The sequence below is a fragment of the Photinus pyralis genome, unplaced genomic scaffold (assembly GCF_008802855.1).
Source record: "Photinus pyralis isolate 1611_PpyrPB1 unplaced genomic scaffold, Ppyr1.3 Ppyr1.4_LG2, whole genome shotgun sequence".
NCBI lineage: Eukaryota > Metazoa > Arthropoda > Insecta > Coleoptera > Lampyridae > Photinus > Photinus pyralis.
In genome coordinates this window covers 49,572,408-49,586,685 of record NW_022170403.1, presented here as the reverse complement: position 1 = coordinate 49,586,685, position 14,278 = coordinate 49,572,408, and the positions used below count along the sequence as shown (strand labels likewise).

The window sequence follows — 14,278 nt, the reverse complement described above, 5'->3', positions numbered from 1 at the left end:
ACTTTGGGGTTAAACTGTATTTTCATATTTATGTGTAGTGCAGTGTAGCATGGGGGAATAAAAGCTTCTCTTGTTAATTTCGAAGTAGTTGATAATTAATTATCCGCATTTAAAATTTTAAAGAAATATTTCCATAAATAAGCAAGTTGACTGCGAATGCGCACACCTGATTTTTACAATGTACGTGCAGTAGGTCTTTACTAGAAGCGTCTCTGTAAACATGATAATTACAATAATACACAGGTATGCTACGTAGAAATCGAAAATCGGTTGGGTTTGCGCATGACGTCATTTACGGAAAACTGCAGCGATATTGTTTCTTTATTACATGTGTTTTATACGAGTGGAAGTGTTTTTTTGAAACTTTCATTCTTTGGTAAATGTAATATTTGCTCGTAATTTGACAACGACAAACGAAAGATGCCGTCCTGTGCTGTTCCAAAGTGTGGCAATTACAGCCGCAAAACGAAAGGCACGGAAATTATACACTTTGAATTTCCAACAGATGATGATCTTTGCAAGCAGTGGATAGCAGCATGTCGGCGCGCAGATAAAATAAATTTGAAGCATGGTACAGTATTTTCTTTTTGTAAATGACAAAACAAGGTCATTTTTGAGAAAGTGAACCAAGAAGAGCTATTAAATATGTTGCGATATACGTTGCTTAGAAATATAGAAAAAAGTAAAGAAGAAAGTACGTTAGGTATTCCAACAAGCCAGCTAAATGTTACAGAAGGACCAGAATGGCTGACTGTTGTATCTCGGGGTTCATTGTTATATCCAAAAAATGATGATTTATTTCATACTGCAGTCTGCATTAGTGCTCGAGAATGAATTTCTTGCAATGCATATGGTACTGTCAAAAGAAACAAACATATTTCACAAATTAGCCGATCAGACAGTAGCCAAATTAAGAAATTCAACTTTAATCCCTTATGAAGTCGTTCTATGTATCTGTAGAACGCGAATTTACATAAGATTGCGAGATATATCAACCGCAAAATAAGTTTTGCTAATTGTCAAAGGAAAGTATATGCAAGAAATTGTCTAAATTTACTAATACCTGCCTACGTTAATGTTTATTTTTCCATTTAATAAAAAAATTCCGCATCATAAAATTTCATCAAATGTCGACGTTTTAGATCATTTTAAGCTACTTTTAAAGAATAAAATTTGTTTCTGTTTGTAAGTATGTGCGTATATTGGCAACTTTCCGAGGTAACTGCTCGACGGATTTTGTTTAAATTTTGGATATGTACCTATACTTATTAGGCATACTGAAACGAAAAATAATTTTGAAAAAAAATGTTGGAGCGCCGCAACGGCATCGAACTTTTTTTTTCAAATAGCAACTTAAAATTTTTATTAAGTTATTCGAAAGACCTTAGTTTTCTGTGTACAACCTATAAATATTGTGCCAGGTTTTATTACAAAAAAAATGTCAAAGTTAAAAAATTCACAGATTTCGCAATCCTTGCAACCATCGGAGACATTGGAAATGATAACCGTATAACCTATAAAATCATAAATAACCCTTCACACGGAATAATCTTGCTCCACTCGCTCGCAAGCTCGCTCGTGTCGTAAACTTTCTGAATAATAAGCAGCGTAACATACCTACTTGTAATACTATCACGGGCGATGTGCGATTTCAATTCGCCTGCGCACTGAGGAAGTACCGTATCGACAGTATCCGCGACTTTTCCTGAATCTACCGATTGCAGTCGAAGTCGAGTACGGTACAAACAACACTAGACGCGACACCACTGTCTTTTTTTCTACTCTGCAAACCTGGTAAATTCATACCCATTAACACACACAAAACATAAGCATTGCTAAAACTTAAAAAAATTTTCGCCAAAACGGTTACTATGATTTCGTTAACATTTTGTGAATATACATTAGGCATTATAAATGATGTAGTCAAAAATTTTTTTAATATCTAAAGGTTTGTTCGTTTGTCTGCACTAATCAACACTGGTGTACCAAATGCGTTCGTTTGTCTGTTTGTAACTGCATGCATTCCGTTCGTTTGTGTATAGTGCAATTTGCCCATTTCAGTTCATAACAGCACAAACTTGTTCGTGCATTTTAGTGCGAGCAACTTAGTGCAGCATAAATTAGACGTGAAACGACCGTTCTCATAACCATAAACATTTTGAAAAAACAAGGTGGGGAATCTGCGATGAATAAATTATTGGAAATGGAACTTTTATTTCATGATATTATTGAACAATTTATAAGTAGATCGTCAAGTGAGGAAGATAATATTGCAGAGGTCATACAACAAGTAAATGAAAAATAGTTTCCTGTATAATAAATAATAAATTTATCACTCATGATGCAATACAAACGTTTTTTGCTGGTTATTTATTTACTATACCCTAAATAAGCGTTCGTTTGTTAGATGCCAGTGCATCAAAAACTGATTACTCCAGCTTACACCGTGACGTCACATCAGTGTTGCACCAAACCAATCGCGCAAGACAAACGAACAAACCTTAAGTTTTTAGTGCCGTGACGTCATACAACTTTTTTTTCAATGAGCGATTGCTGAAGTTCGTTTGTTGCATTCTTTTTGGTTTTAATCCAAAGAACTAAAGTAAAATATCAATACCTATGTTAAAATACATGTATACATATATACTGCAGTTTTTAGAATGATTAATTAATATCACAGATTTATACACTGAAATACGTAATTTTCCGTAAAGAAAAGTAGAACCTGACCCATCTGCACCAGACCGCCGACAAAGAATCAAGGTCATTGACAACTTAATGAGGGTGAAGTGCCATGTTAAGGGATAAGTTGTAAAATGTCATTCTTATTGTTACGTGCCGATTGAATTGAATAAAGAGCTTTTTCGTCGACCTCTCGATAACAATATAAATTACTCCTTAGTGACGAGTACAATGATGAAGCTTATTAATCGTTAGCAACCATTAATGGTTAGCAACCAACCCTTTATACGTTAGCAACCATTAATCGTTAGCAACCACTTATACATAACAACCATTTTATTAAAGGGAAATGACAATTATATAACAATTCACTTTCGGCAACAGCTGAGAACTTCCATCCACCTAACCATTTTAATCTCGGTTTTAATGTAGTGAGATCAGCAGCCAGTATGGTCGCCAAACGATCTCAGCAAAGCATATCCTGATGTATGTACGTGTAGCTCCTCAGATAAGGTATTGTTAAGGTATTCAGTTACTTTACCTTCAACATTGAGTACGTCGACCACAGGGATGAACATTTCCATATCTTTCACTGTTAATACACGTAGGTACTTTAGTACAGTTGCAAAAGAATTAATTACATTATAATTTCACATACCTTTTCAAGGTAAAATGTCAACATGACATTTTCGGAAATATCTCCTTTCAAATTCATTGTATTCCATCAATTGCCGAACTGATCGAAACCGTTCCAATAAGTTTCTTTTGATTTGAGTGGATATAATGTTAAAATCGTCTCCGCAGCAGAGCAAGCAACATAATCTTCCACTGCGATTACGAGGACTGACGGTACAGCATAAAACAACACATTACTATAGCAACGACAATAGCTGTAATTTAGTGAAAAATCGTCGGAGCTCATAATTTCGTTTGTAATTTCTTGTAGTTGAATTTAAAATTACCTACCCCAGTGAAGTCGACGAAAAAACGTTGTATGCAATTCATGTATAAATCGGCGATTATTGGTTCGTTCGAATTTAGTCCACTCGCTGCGCTCGTGGACTAAACATCTCACTCACCAATAAAACGCCTCATTTATACACTCATTGCATAAATAACTATTGTGTTTATTGACTTTAGATAATAAATGAATTATTGGTAATTAGTATGAGTAGGTAATAAACACAAACAAAAGTAATAAAAAGCGTGCGAAGACATTAAATGGCGAAGAGCGCCTTTTGGTCTGAGGTGAGCTAGGAAGCTTTTCTGTTAAGAATTTGACTCATTGCTTCGGGACAGTGAAATGAGTAAAGTTTGCGAGTATAAAAAAAGCCATTATAATCGAATACTAAGAACTCAAATTTAATCAGTGGACTTGAGCTTGGGATAATGATGGACGATCTAGTTCAATTTTCGCAAAACCAACACTTGAAAATGTAGAACCCTGGAGACCTCGTGCGCTCTGGTTGACCCTGAAGCTATAAAGTGCCAGTACTATGTGAACTCTACTTTTAGCATATGTATACCGTATATAGGTATAGGCTTTGAATATAAAATTAGTTATACCTATTTAAAGGTGTAGGTACTATCGTTGAATAAAAATTTATTCAATGGTAGGTATACCCACTATCATTACCACCACAGGACACGTCCATCGCCAACTGAATGACCTAGTTCCCTTTACTGTTATAATAAATTAGGTATTGGATTTTTTTAAGAAGATTTCATTGCGTATTTAATTGGAAATATTTATTATGTCAATAAATGTTGCGTAAATAGATAGATTCATGGTACTAAAGACGCTAAAGTTAAATTCAATGCTTCAGTTTTAAAGGTTTTTTTTTATTCGTTTATAACAGCAATGTCCACTATTTTGATTGCGGAAATAGTAAAGAATGATTTTAGTAATGCATTTTTAAAATAATAAAAACATTATGTACCTACTGGTCACATCAAAGTGCAAAGTAAAATCTGGGCCCTGTATCGGGATAAGGAAACCGACGAGAATTTATTACATTGCCATCTATTTGTTAGTGAATGAAAATCAAAGGAAGCGTCGCGTTGTCTGGCCTCGCTTGTTTGGCGACAGCTTGTCTGGTGTGGTCGGAGCCCATGTTGCCACGGGGACGCATTCCTTTCTTTAAATCTTCACAAACGAGGCTTTATTTTCCAAATTATTTGCAAAGTATAGCAATAATTGATAATACTATTCGTAAATAGATCACAAACTCATTTGATCTTCGAATTTTATTCGTTTAATGAAAAGTGGTCAAAATGCGATTATGTCTGGCAACGTTGCTTCCAAACTTGTTTTATAAACGGATATCGGTCTCTGTCATGTGATCGCGTTATATCCGACGTACGTTTTGAGATGAAAGAATAGTTTCGCACGTAAGCAAGTGAGAAGGACTTGGTGTGTTGGGGTGAGTAGCAGAAGATAATGCCAAGATATGAATACAGTTTAGTCAGCAGGGTGGGGGCATTCCATGAATCGTGACGAAAATGGTTGCTGCTTAGGTCGCAGATAAAATTTACTCGCGCTCGTTTTAGTTTATTTCTTTGGTTTTGTTATTGTTTAAGTAAGGTGTAAATTTGGTGATTGTGATAGTGATGGCTCACGGATTAAATTCGGTACTAAAACGAGGACCTGGCGCTATAGGATCCTCAAAAAGTGAGGGTAAAAGCGGAATAGGCTCGAGGCGAATCTTTGCGCCTCATTTTAAATTGCAAGTTTTGGACTCGTATAGACACGATGCCGACTGTAAGGGTAATCAGCGGGCGACAGCGCGAAAATACGGTATTCATCGTCGTCAAATTCAAAAGTGGCTGCAGTGCGAAAACAACTTACGCAACAGCGTGGGCAAAAGTAAAGTGGTTAGTGCTGCTCCCGAGGCTAGAAAATGCGGGGCAGAGCTGTCCTTGAGGAGTGGCCAACACAGACAGCGGGACGACTTGTGTAACGATGTGTATTCTCAGAGTCCAAGCGTTGAAATACATGTTCACTGCCAGGACGCGTATTCTCAAAGTGTGACTAATTCCGATGTGATAAATGCGAATGACGCGTATGACTTACCAACCGAGTTGGGATCGGAAGCGCGCGTACCATCTCTAATTTTAGCTCCCTTAGATTACACAACTCACTCGAGAAGTCAAAGCGTAAGCCCTATCGATTCCGGAAGTCCGATAGATTTATCGCTAAAACGGCCAATTTCCTTAATGGAAGTCAGCGCACCTGTATGCTGTCCTCTTTCCCCCCAAGCTTCTCGCATTCCATCGCCTTCTTGTCTTGTACCATTCATTCAACCTCATCCGGATATTTGGGATTTATCTACAAGAAATGAAGTGGAAAATACAACAGACGTTCGCTTCCCACCACATGTGGAATCTCCGCCTATAGAAAATCCGCCTAAACCTGTTAAGTTATTTAAACCATATCTGGACGATTTAAGGGATGAAGCTGAAGACATAAAGGCTGAACCAAATATTCAACCTTGTTGCAACAGGTATGTAAGCTTTTACTAAAAAAATTATGTTGTGTAATTTTCGGGAAATTATTAAATTTAACTCTTTCTAAAAAACAAAAATACAAATTGTAACTCGAATTGCAATTAAGAAATAAATACATGCATGCCTCAACTTCTAATAATTTAATCAAAAGCATGTAGACTTGCCTAATAACAAAAATAAACATTTGATTGCGGATTCTTATAGCCGCCATAAAGATGAAATTTTTGAAATAAAATTTATACAAAAAAAATTTGATGTGATTTTTATTGTTAGGTGGTTTTCTATTTAGGTACTTACCTCTATGGAGGTTCATTTTAGTAGCCAAAAAATGTGCACTTTTTGCGATTTGCGCTTATAAGTTGATTTATTACAAAATTGTACAATAATAACAAATTGATACCAAGCCTACTCAAATCTGTAGAATGGTTATTTGTTTACTAATTCATTTTGATTTTTAAGTATTTATTAAGACCTATCCTAAAAACAAAAATCGAAATTGCGATCAAAATTAAATAAATATGCACACCTCGATGCACATACTGATCTCGAATTGTTTAATATAAACAATATACTAAACAATAAAACTGAAAATGTTTTCATGATAAATTTATTATGAAGAATTAATAATAATAATAAATTTTTTCTTTATAGGTTTGTATCGAGCCTTCCCGAAAGTGAACCAACTTTCTGTAATAACAATTACATTACACCTGACTACACGTACAGCTTATACGAATTGCAGCCAAAAAATACGATTAATTATTACTACACAATAAATAAGAATTACCTCTACTCGCCGGAATGTGAGAATTTACCGTTTTGTGCGGCGTACGAAAACACAGTTATGCTTCCACAGCATTCGCCCCCATTAAAACAAAGGCAAAGTTATAGTGTGGACTTCAAACTAAGTGCGATCGAGTGCTACTATCAGGACACAATTTGTCGTGGTAACCAGCGAGCGGTTGCCAATAAATACAACATACATCGACGACAAGTACAGAAATGGTTAAAACAAGAAGATGAACTTCGTAATCGTAATGACTTCGCGCGAAATGTTCACATCGTGAGGTAAAAAATCCTGCCATCGTTGAGTTGGCCAGAGTAACGTTTTATGTAAATTCTCCCAGTGTAACGTTCCCAGTGATAAGCTAACACTGCCAACTCGATGCTTTTAGAGTGTAAAGCCGAAAGAGTCTATTAGGTTTCTAGATGTTATTCTCATGGCAATATTAGTTTTAATAATTAAAAAAAGGTAACCGACATATCTGTAACCGCCTCATTATAGAATTAAGCGAGTGTGCGTGTAAGCCTTAAAATATGCAGGGTTTGAAATGGAAACCTCAAGTTAATGGGCCATGTAAATTAAAAACCCTGAGGTGCTATATATATATTGTCTACTTGAATGTAGATTACTCGGAAATATTTGCTCAGTATGTATTTTAAAATGTGCCTTTGTAGTATAAAATGTGCCAAAAGAAGGAGGGCAGCTATTTTGTGCATACATATATTTTTGTATATAAATGATTTGCACTGGTTTAGTCTTCCAAACGCCATATTTATGTACTGTTGATTTAGTTTATTTAAGTATGTATTAGTGTTTTAGTAGTTGTAGTCAATGTTGCAATATTCTTTAAATTCATATTTTTGAGGCTATGAATTTAGATTGTGAACCTACAGTTACATTACAATTTAAAAATGAAAGTAATGATTAATGTGACCTTAGACGGTTGTGAACATTACTACTTGTATATCATTTTCCTTGCAGCTGTGCTGGAGTATATTGTATATAAGAATATGCATATTAATAGATACTGTAATATTTTATATTGAAATATTTTATAAATTATATTAACATTCAGGTTTTTCCAATTTTATTCTTTCTCTAATTCGCTTCCCCTAAGCTCGTAAAACATTTTTGGTTCAATTTTTTAGTAAATCTTTTTAACAAAAAAAATTAAACTTTGCCAAGCAGAAGCTCTATTTTTTTTTAGATCTTGTAGTCCCGTCGGTAGGGGACAAATCACAAATAAGGCCTTTGCCCTACGAAGGTGGGGTAGTATAGTAATTTTGTGATGTGCTGTTGAGGTCTGGCCTTGAAAAACAACATGTTTTTATCTCCGGGGGGGCTAGCGCCGCAGTCTTGAATGAAAGCACAGACAACTATACTGTCTGTGATGAAAGGTACAGAAAATCAGATAACCCCAACATTTTTAAATGCACTGGAATAAGTTTTTAAATTACCTTCGGAGCGTTAAAAATATCAGAGGGAAGGTGACCTGGGCACTTTGAATTAATCAGATTCTGATTCGGCATCGCAGTCGAAACCTCTACCGGAATCAGAATTAGTCTAATCACAGTATAATAATCCGTGAGAATAAAAGTCCAAATCGGAAGTCAATTCGTTATCGGAATCACAGTACAACTTAGAGAGTGTGGTGTAAAAGTCTAGCTATGAAACAAGAAATTGTTTTAGAAGACAATGTGTCAGGGTGTTAAACAGTGATTCATTTTTTCGGACTCTGATGTTGTCTAACTGTGTCATTACTTTGATTTTATTTTCTTTATTTTGACTATAGTTCTAACTACTGATTACAACTGGTTCTAATTCCGATTTTGGTTCCGGTTCTACTTCGGATTTGGCCCCTGGTGGCCGATTCCTATTCCACTACGACTCCAGTTCTAGTTCTGGATCAAATTCCGACTTGCGTTTAGTTTCAGGTTCGTTACTAATCCGCAACATGGCTTTGATTGACTATACTCTGATCTTCATTATTTTAATCATATTTCGATTCTAATCGCGATTACGATTGCAATTCAAATTCCGAGTTTGATTATTATTCCGATATCGTTTCTAGGTCCAGTTACGGCATTCGTCTTGATTCTGGCCTGAATCAGATACCGATTCTGAGCGCAAAACTTTTTTAGGTATGGTATGCGCAAAATGCCAGTTTCTTATTTGTGGAGCAATTTGAACCAAATTTCTATTGCTCTAATAAAAGCAAACAGAACGCATGCGCAGAAAATTGTACAGCACCTGCGCAAAACGCAACTTTCTTATTTGTATAAGTAAATGATAAAGAATTATGGTGTACAACACAGAACAGTAATAGTTCTGTGGTGTACAATTAAGATAAAGTCGTCGTATGCCATGTATAGCATGAAACGAAACATTATCCAGAACAGAATGGGTATGTATTACACCGAAACAATGAAGACGTAAACGTAAAAAATACTACACTTTTGGGGGAATTTGTGCGAAGTAAACTCACGCTAGCGAAATCTTAAAATGCGAGGCACTTTTACCAACCTATACGATGAGATTCATTTGAAAAGAGGATATCGATTGGTGCTTTTTTGGGTCGAATCAAATTTCTGTTTAGATTATTTCAATGACACAACTTGACTACATTTTCCGAGACATTCTCACAACAATTAACCAAAAAGAAAAAAAAGATTCTATACAGTAAACCAAAAACAAATGGAGTTTGCTAACAAAACGGCGGTGATAGTACCTAGTAAATAGCTATAGGCGACAGTAAATAATCAATTTATTGGGAAGTCACAGTATTACACCTCGGGAACTAGAAATAAACCTTTGTGTTTAACTGCACACAGTAAAGCTGTTATAGACAATTATTTTGTGCATCTTGTTCGTAACAAAATCTACCAATTGCACAAATTTACTGCCGATAACAGTGAAAAGTGGCATTCTCTCTGTGCGTAAGCAACCATAATCCAGAGAACCTATGAGTTTCTAGAGTTTTACAGCTGGTCTGTTCGGAGTCCTCATTCATATGAATTTTCCTTCCATCAAAATTGGCATTCATCACGAAGATAACGTACAAGGGCAGTGCAGGAGGTTTATTTTAATTTTTGAGCTAACCGTGGGAACCATGAAAATTAATTGTCATATTAAGATTTTTGCCTATGACTTAGAGATCCAATTTTATTTTATGCAAGCAAGGTGTGTTGAATACCTTGCGAATGTAAGGAGGACTACTCTTTTTGAGAGTTCTTAGCAGAAAATATGAATGGCCAGTACACATTTAAATGGTTTAATTATATATACATATATTTTATTATAAAATATGGTGAATACGAAATATAAAAATGATTTCAGAATAAGCGATTTTTCATTTACACATTGTTCTTAGACGCAATAACTTAAAATATACATACACTCAACATATCTGTTTGCGAATTAAGTTTAGATTTGTAAGCATAAATGAAGGAAGTTATCAGGATAGCTTAAATGTTCTGACATCCATTGTATAGGAGTCTCCATTGGAGGTATCATTCCATGTGTACGAATCTTTACTATAAAAGAAAAAACTCATCATTCCTTATTATAGACACTGAAGACATATTGATTTGTACTGAATTTACTCATACACACCATTGGCATGATTAGGTAATGTTTCATTTATAAGATCTTGTAATGTTTTACGTCGACCATCATCTGTAATTGGCTTGATTAACTTTTGTTTATAGCCATCATCCATGTACAAACGAAAAGGAATGTACTTGAAATGCTCTTGATCACTTGGGGTTTCCATTAATTTTCTATTAACTGCCCAGAATTGATCAAATTTGTCTGTAAAATACAAACAGAAGAAAAAGTAGGTACTACAATGTAATACCACATTAATTATCGAACAAGATTTTACCATTTTGTAGTCCTACCCACAGTTGGTTATGATCCTTTTTTTGCATACTACTAACAACCTGGCCTCTATGTTTCAAAAAATCAGCCTCTTTAATGCATGCCATAAAATGTGCTTCCACAATTTCTCTACGGAATAATAGTGCAATAAGAAAATGTTACATGTTATGTTGTTGGTACACACTTGGTACTAAACCTAAAAATTTGTGATTCTGGAAATTTATCAAAATGAACTGTTATATTCCACGGTAACTGTATATCAGCCCCCACATATAAATCAAACACAACACCAATTGGAAAATGCCATTTCACAGGCTGACCATCACATTCTAACCACATATCTTGCTCTTGTTTTTCGCTATCGACATATCGGCTAAAATGTTTTCTAACCTTCAACAAAAACAAAATTACAACACAGACATATTGTTACTAGCTTACTTTGTCTGTGACTAAAGGGAAGTAGCTCAATCGGGGCACCATAAGAAAAAAAGGATCAGGTTGTTGTAACTCTGAAACTTCATTTGGATCTAATTGGAAACATACCGGCAATTTTCCCTCCCAGATTTCTCTCAGAATTTCTCGATCGTTTGCCATTTTTCATTCACTACAAATAATACACCATAATCAATACTAGATGCACAAATATGATAAAAACATAAAACCAAGTTTGCAGTGGAAATATGAGGTTAATTTTAAAAAAATCACTAAAATGCGCGTGCGTACTATCAAATTACACAGCAGCACAGTGGCGGAACAAGAAGCATAACGAGGGATTTCGTATTTCGATGGTAAATCCAAAATTATAGTGTAGTCAAAAATCATACTTTGGTGTAGTTTAGGCTCCTATATACCTAACCGTAAAATTAAAAAAGTAATTACAATTTGTTAAAAAAGAAATGACCCCCTTTTATGAGCAATTTAATTTTTTAAGCGTTCGATAGCGATTAAAACCTTAGACCATGCATGGACTGGTATGGTAATTGCACCATAAATATGGTCAAAGACATCGCCTGGGTGTGTGAGTTTCAGTCAAAGGTTATTTTATTTCAGTTTCAGTGTTTATCCGAAGTTGACCAATGAGATAAGATTTGAGACTGTCATTGTCAACCTCTTGAAATTAACAAACGTCAATTAACGAATCGCCTATATTTAAGATATGCCGAAAAAGCACATATAAAAGATAATGAAGGGCAATTTAAAGCTTCCCGCACTACAGGTTTGCTATAACTACCCAGGACTACATTGTCCCCTATCCGTGACCACCCATTTTGTATATGGTAAGCATAGGGCTAATAGCAGTCCGTGTACTGTATGGTCTAAGATTAAAACTATACCATCAATGGTAAACTGAGAAAATTAAATTTTTCCAGAATAAAACTACAACAACGTTAGGTACGCCATACAGAATAGTGAAATCAAAATGATATATGTATAAAGCGGGATTCACATAATAATAATAATAATAAAGTTTATTGAGCCTTACATTTAACAAAATGAAATAAAGAAAGCAAAAACACTAAATAAATAAGGTAAGAACGCTCAAAAGGGTATGAATTCGGCTAAGCCGTTTTTCAATTCATCCTTTAACATCGGGTAAAAAAAAAACACTGTAATCGTCTTACAAGTTAGTTTGACTTACAAATTCGCCTACTTCTCTGCAAAAATGATTGAAATTGTTTTTAAAAAACTCAGTAGGAATTGAATTTAATAGCAATGGTGCCATATAGCTAAAACAACCTTCGAATTTTTTAGTTTTGTGCTGCGGTGTAGTATATGAATCTACTCTTAAGTTTAGGTTATGAATAGCAGATCTTCTAATCAAGAAGTTACATAAATACTGTGGTATACTAAATTGTAGCAACTTATATAAAAATATAATATATATATACTTAATACGACAGCTGATTTTAAATTCGTGATGTTTTATTAATGCAGGGGTAACATGTTCTCTATAAGGAATATTACAAATATATCTGATACACGAGTTCTGAATCTTTTGTAGTTTTATTTGATTACCTTTAGTTAGGAAAAAATAGTACGCCATGCAACAGTAATCAATATTAGGGTAAATCAACGATTTAATAAGCTTGAGCTTGGTAGTTTCGTTCAATACAAACTTTAAATGATAAATAGACTTAAGCTTTAAGTACGATCTTCTCACTATGTTATTTACATGCTCATTGAAACTTAAACTACTGTCGAAAATAAGACCTAAATTTTTAACTGGCCTGGACCAAGATATGATGTCATCCGTCAGAGATAATTGGAAACTGGACACAACATGGGATTTGGTTTCTGGACCAATGCAAACCGCTGTAGATTTTGAAGGGTTAAGTTTTAAACCATTAGTTCTCACACCACTTTTGCACTCTAATTAGGTCTGAATTTATGTTATCGATAGTATCTTCAACGTTTTCTACGCTGCACTTTGTATAAAGCTGCAAGTCATCTGCATAAAGATGATGTTGTAAGTGAAGGAGACATGCAGGCAAATCATAGGTGAAAACCGAAAAGAGTAGAGGACCCAGTACGCTCCCCTGAGGAACACCACTTTTAATATTTATACTTTCAGATGATACACCTGACAATCTCACTCTTTGAGATCTGCCAGTTAAACTGTTGTTATCGCAACCTAAGTACTTTAATTTAGCAATAAGCAGCTCATGATTAACCAAATCAAACGCTTTACTTTGGTCTAGTAAGATTAAGACAGTACAAAGGGATTTGTCATAATTATGTGCGATGTCATTAATAACTTTTAGGAGAGCAGTATTAGTACTATATTTCTTCCTGTAAGCTGATTGATAGGCCGGTATAATGCGGAAATTTTCCAAATACCTTGTGAATTGGCAAACAAGTATTTTCTCCAGTATTTTCACAAACGGTGACAGCAACGATATAGGACGAAAATCACTGTATGCAACTTGTTGCGCATCAAGTTGCAAGCACTTAGAACATGTTCTATTTTCAATGCATCTCTAGTGCTTTTTGTAGGAGAATTTGTAATACCAATGGTTTACAGCTAAGTTGGTACCACTATTTGTTATGATGATGGATGCTTTCTAGTTTCCTATCCTTACATATAATTGATACTACTGTTTGATAAAATAATATATACAACTAATAATTAGTAATATATACAGCTAATAATTTGTGATTGTTAACTTTAGTATGAAATTATTGTTTATTTATATCTTTCGTACTATACTACATCCTTTGTTTCCATGCTCATTGTATATTCAGGCATGCCTTATAAATAAGATTGTGTCAATAACGTTAAACGGTTAAGTGGAAGAGCAGTTTCGACACCCGAACTTCCCCGTTTGGATACTATCATGTTTTTTTCGGGTTTCTTCTTGTTACGAGTAGGTATATTAATATTTTGTGTCCTATTATTATTATTACTAACTGCAGTTTGCATTTGAA

At 34.7% G+C, this 14,278-nt stretch overlaps 2 protein-coding genes across 2 annotated transcripts; one reads left to right on the top strand and one right to left on the bottom strand.

The window, feature by feature from the left end:
* The first annotated feature begins 5,000 nt into the window (after nt 1-5,000).
* Nucleotides 5,001-7,481, top strand: LOC116163599. Its single transcript, XM_031477615.1, has 2 exons — nt 5,001-6,185; nt 6,841-7,481. Exons 1-2 carry the CDS (start codon nt 5,293-5,295, stop codon nt 7,259-7,261), a joined length of 1,314 nt encoding a protein of 437 aa, XP_031333475.1. The 5' UTR covers nt 5,001-5,292; the 3' UTR covers nt 7,262-7,481.
* A 2,749-nt stretch (nt 7,482-10,230) lies between these two features.
* On the bottom strand, nt 10,231-11,543 carry LOC116163550 (autophagy protein 5). The gene is made up of 5 exons (XM_031477537.1): nt 11,291-11,543; nt 11,037-11,242; nt 10,857-10,981; nt 10,586-10,783; nt 10,231-10,506 (listed from the first exon to the last, which is right to left on the bottom strand). Exons 1-5 carry the CDS (start codon nt 11,444-11,446, stop codon nt 10,397-10,399), a joined length of 795 nt encoding a protein of 264 aa, XP_031333397.1. The 5' UTR covers nt 11,447-11,543; the 3' UTR covers nt 10,231-10,396.
* Nucleotides 11,544-14,278: the final 2,735 nt, after the last annotated feature.

Excerpts from the sequence above, each read along its gene's own strand:
- LOC116163599 (XM_031477615.1), top strand. The coding sequence starts at position 5,293 with ATGGCTCACGGATTAAATTCGGTACTAAAACGAGGACCTGGCGCTATA. Across the intron at positions 6,186-6,840 it reads ATTCAACCTTGTTGCAACAG|GTTTGTATCGAGCCTTCCCG; the intron begins GTATGTAAGCTT and ends TTTTCTTTATAG.
- LOC116163550 (XM_031477537.1), bottom strand. The coding sequence starts at position 11,446 with ATGGCAAACGATCGAGAAATTCTGAGAGAAATCTGGGAGGGAAAATTG. Across the intron at positions 10,784-10,856 it reads GTGGGTAGGACTACAAAATG|ACAAATTTGATCAATTCTGG; the intron begins GTAAAATCTTGT and ends TGTATTTTACAG. Across the intron at positions 10,507-10,585 it reads ATTACCTAATCATGCCAATG|TAAAGATTCGTACACATGGA; the intron begins GTGTGTATGAGT and ends TTTCTTTTATAG.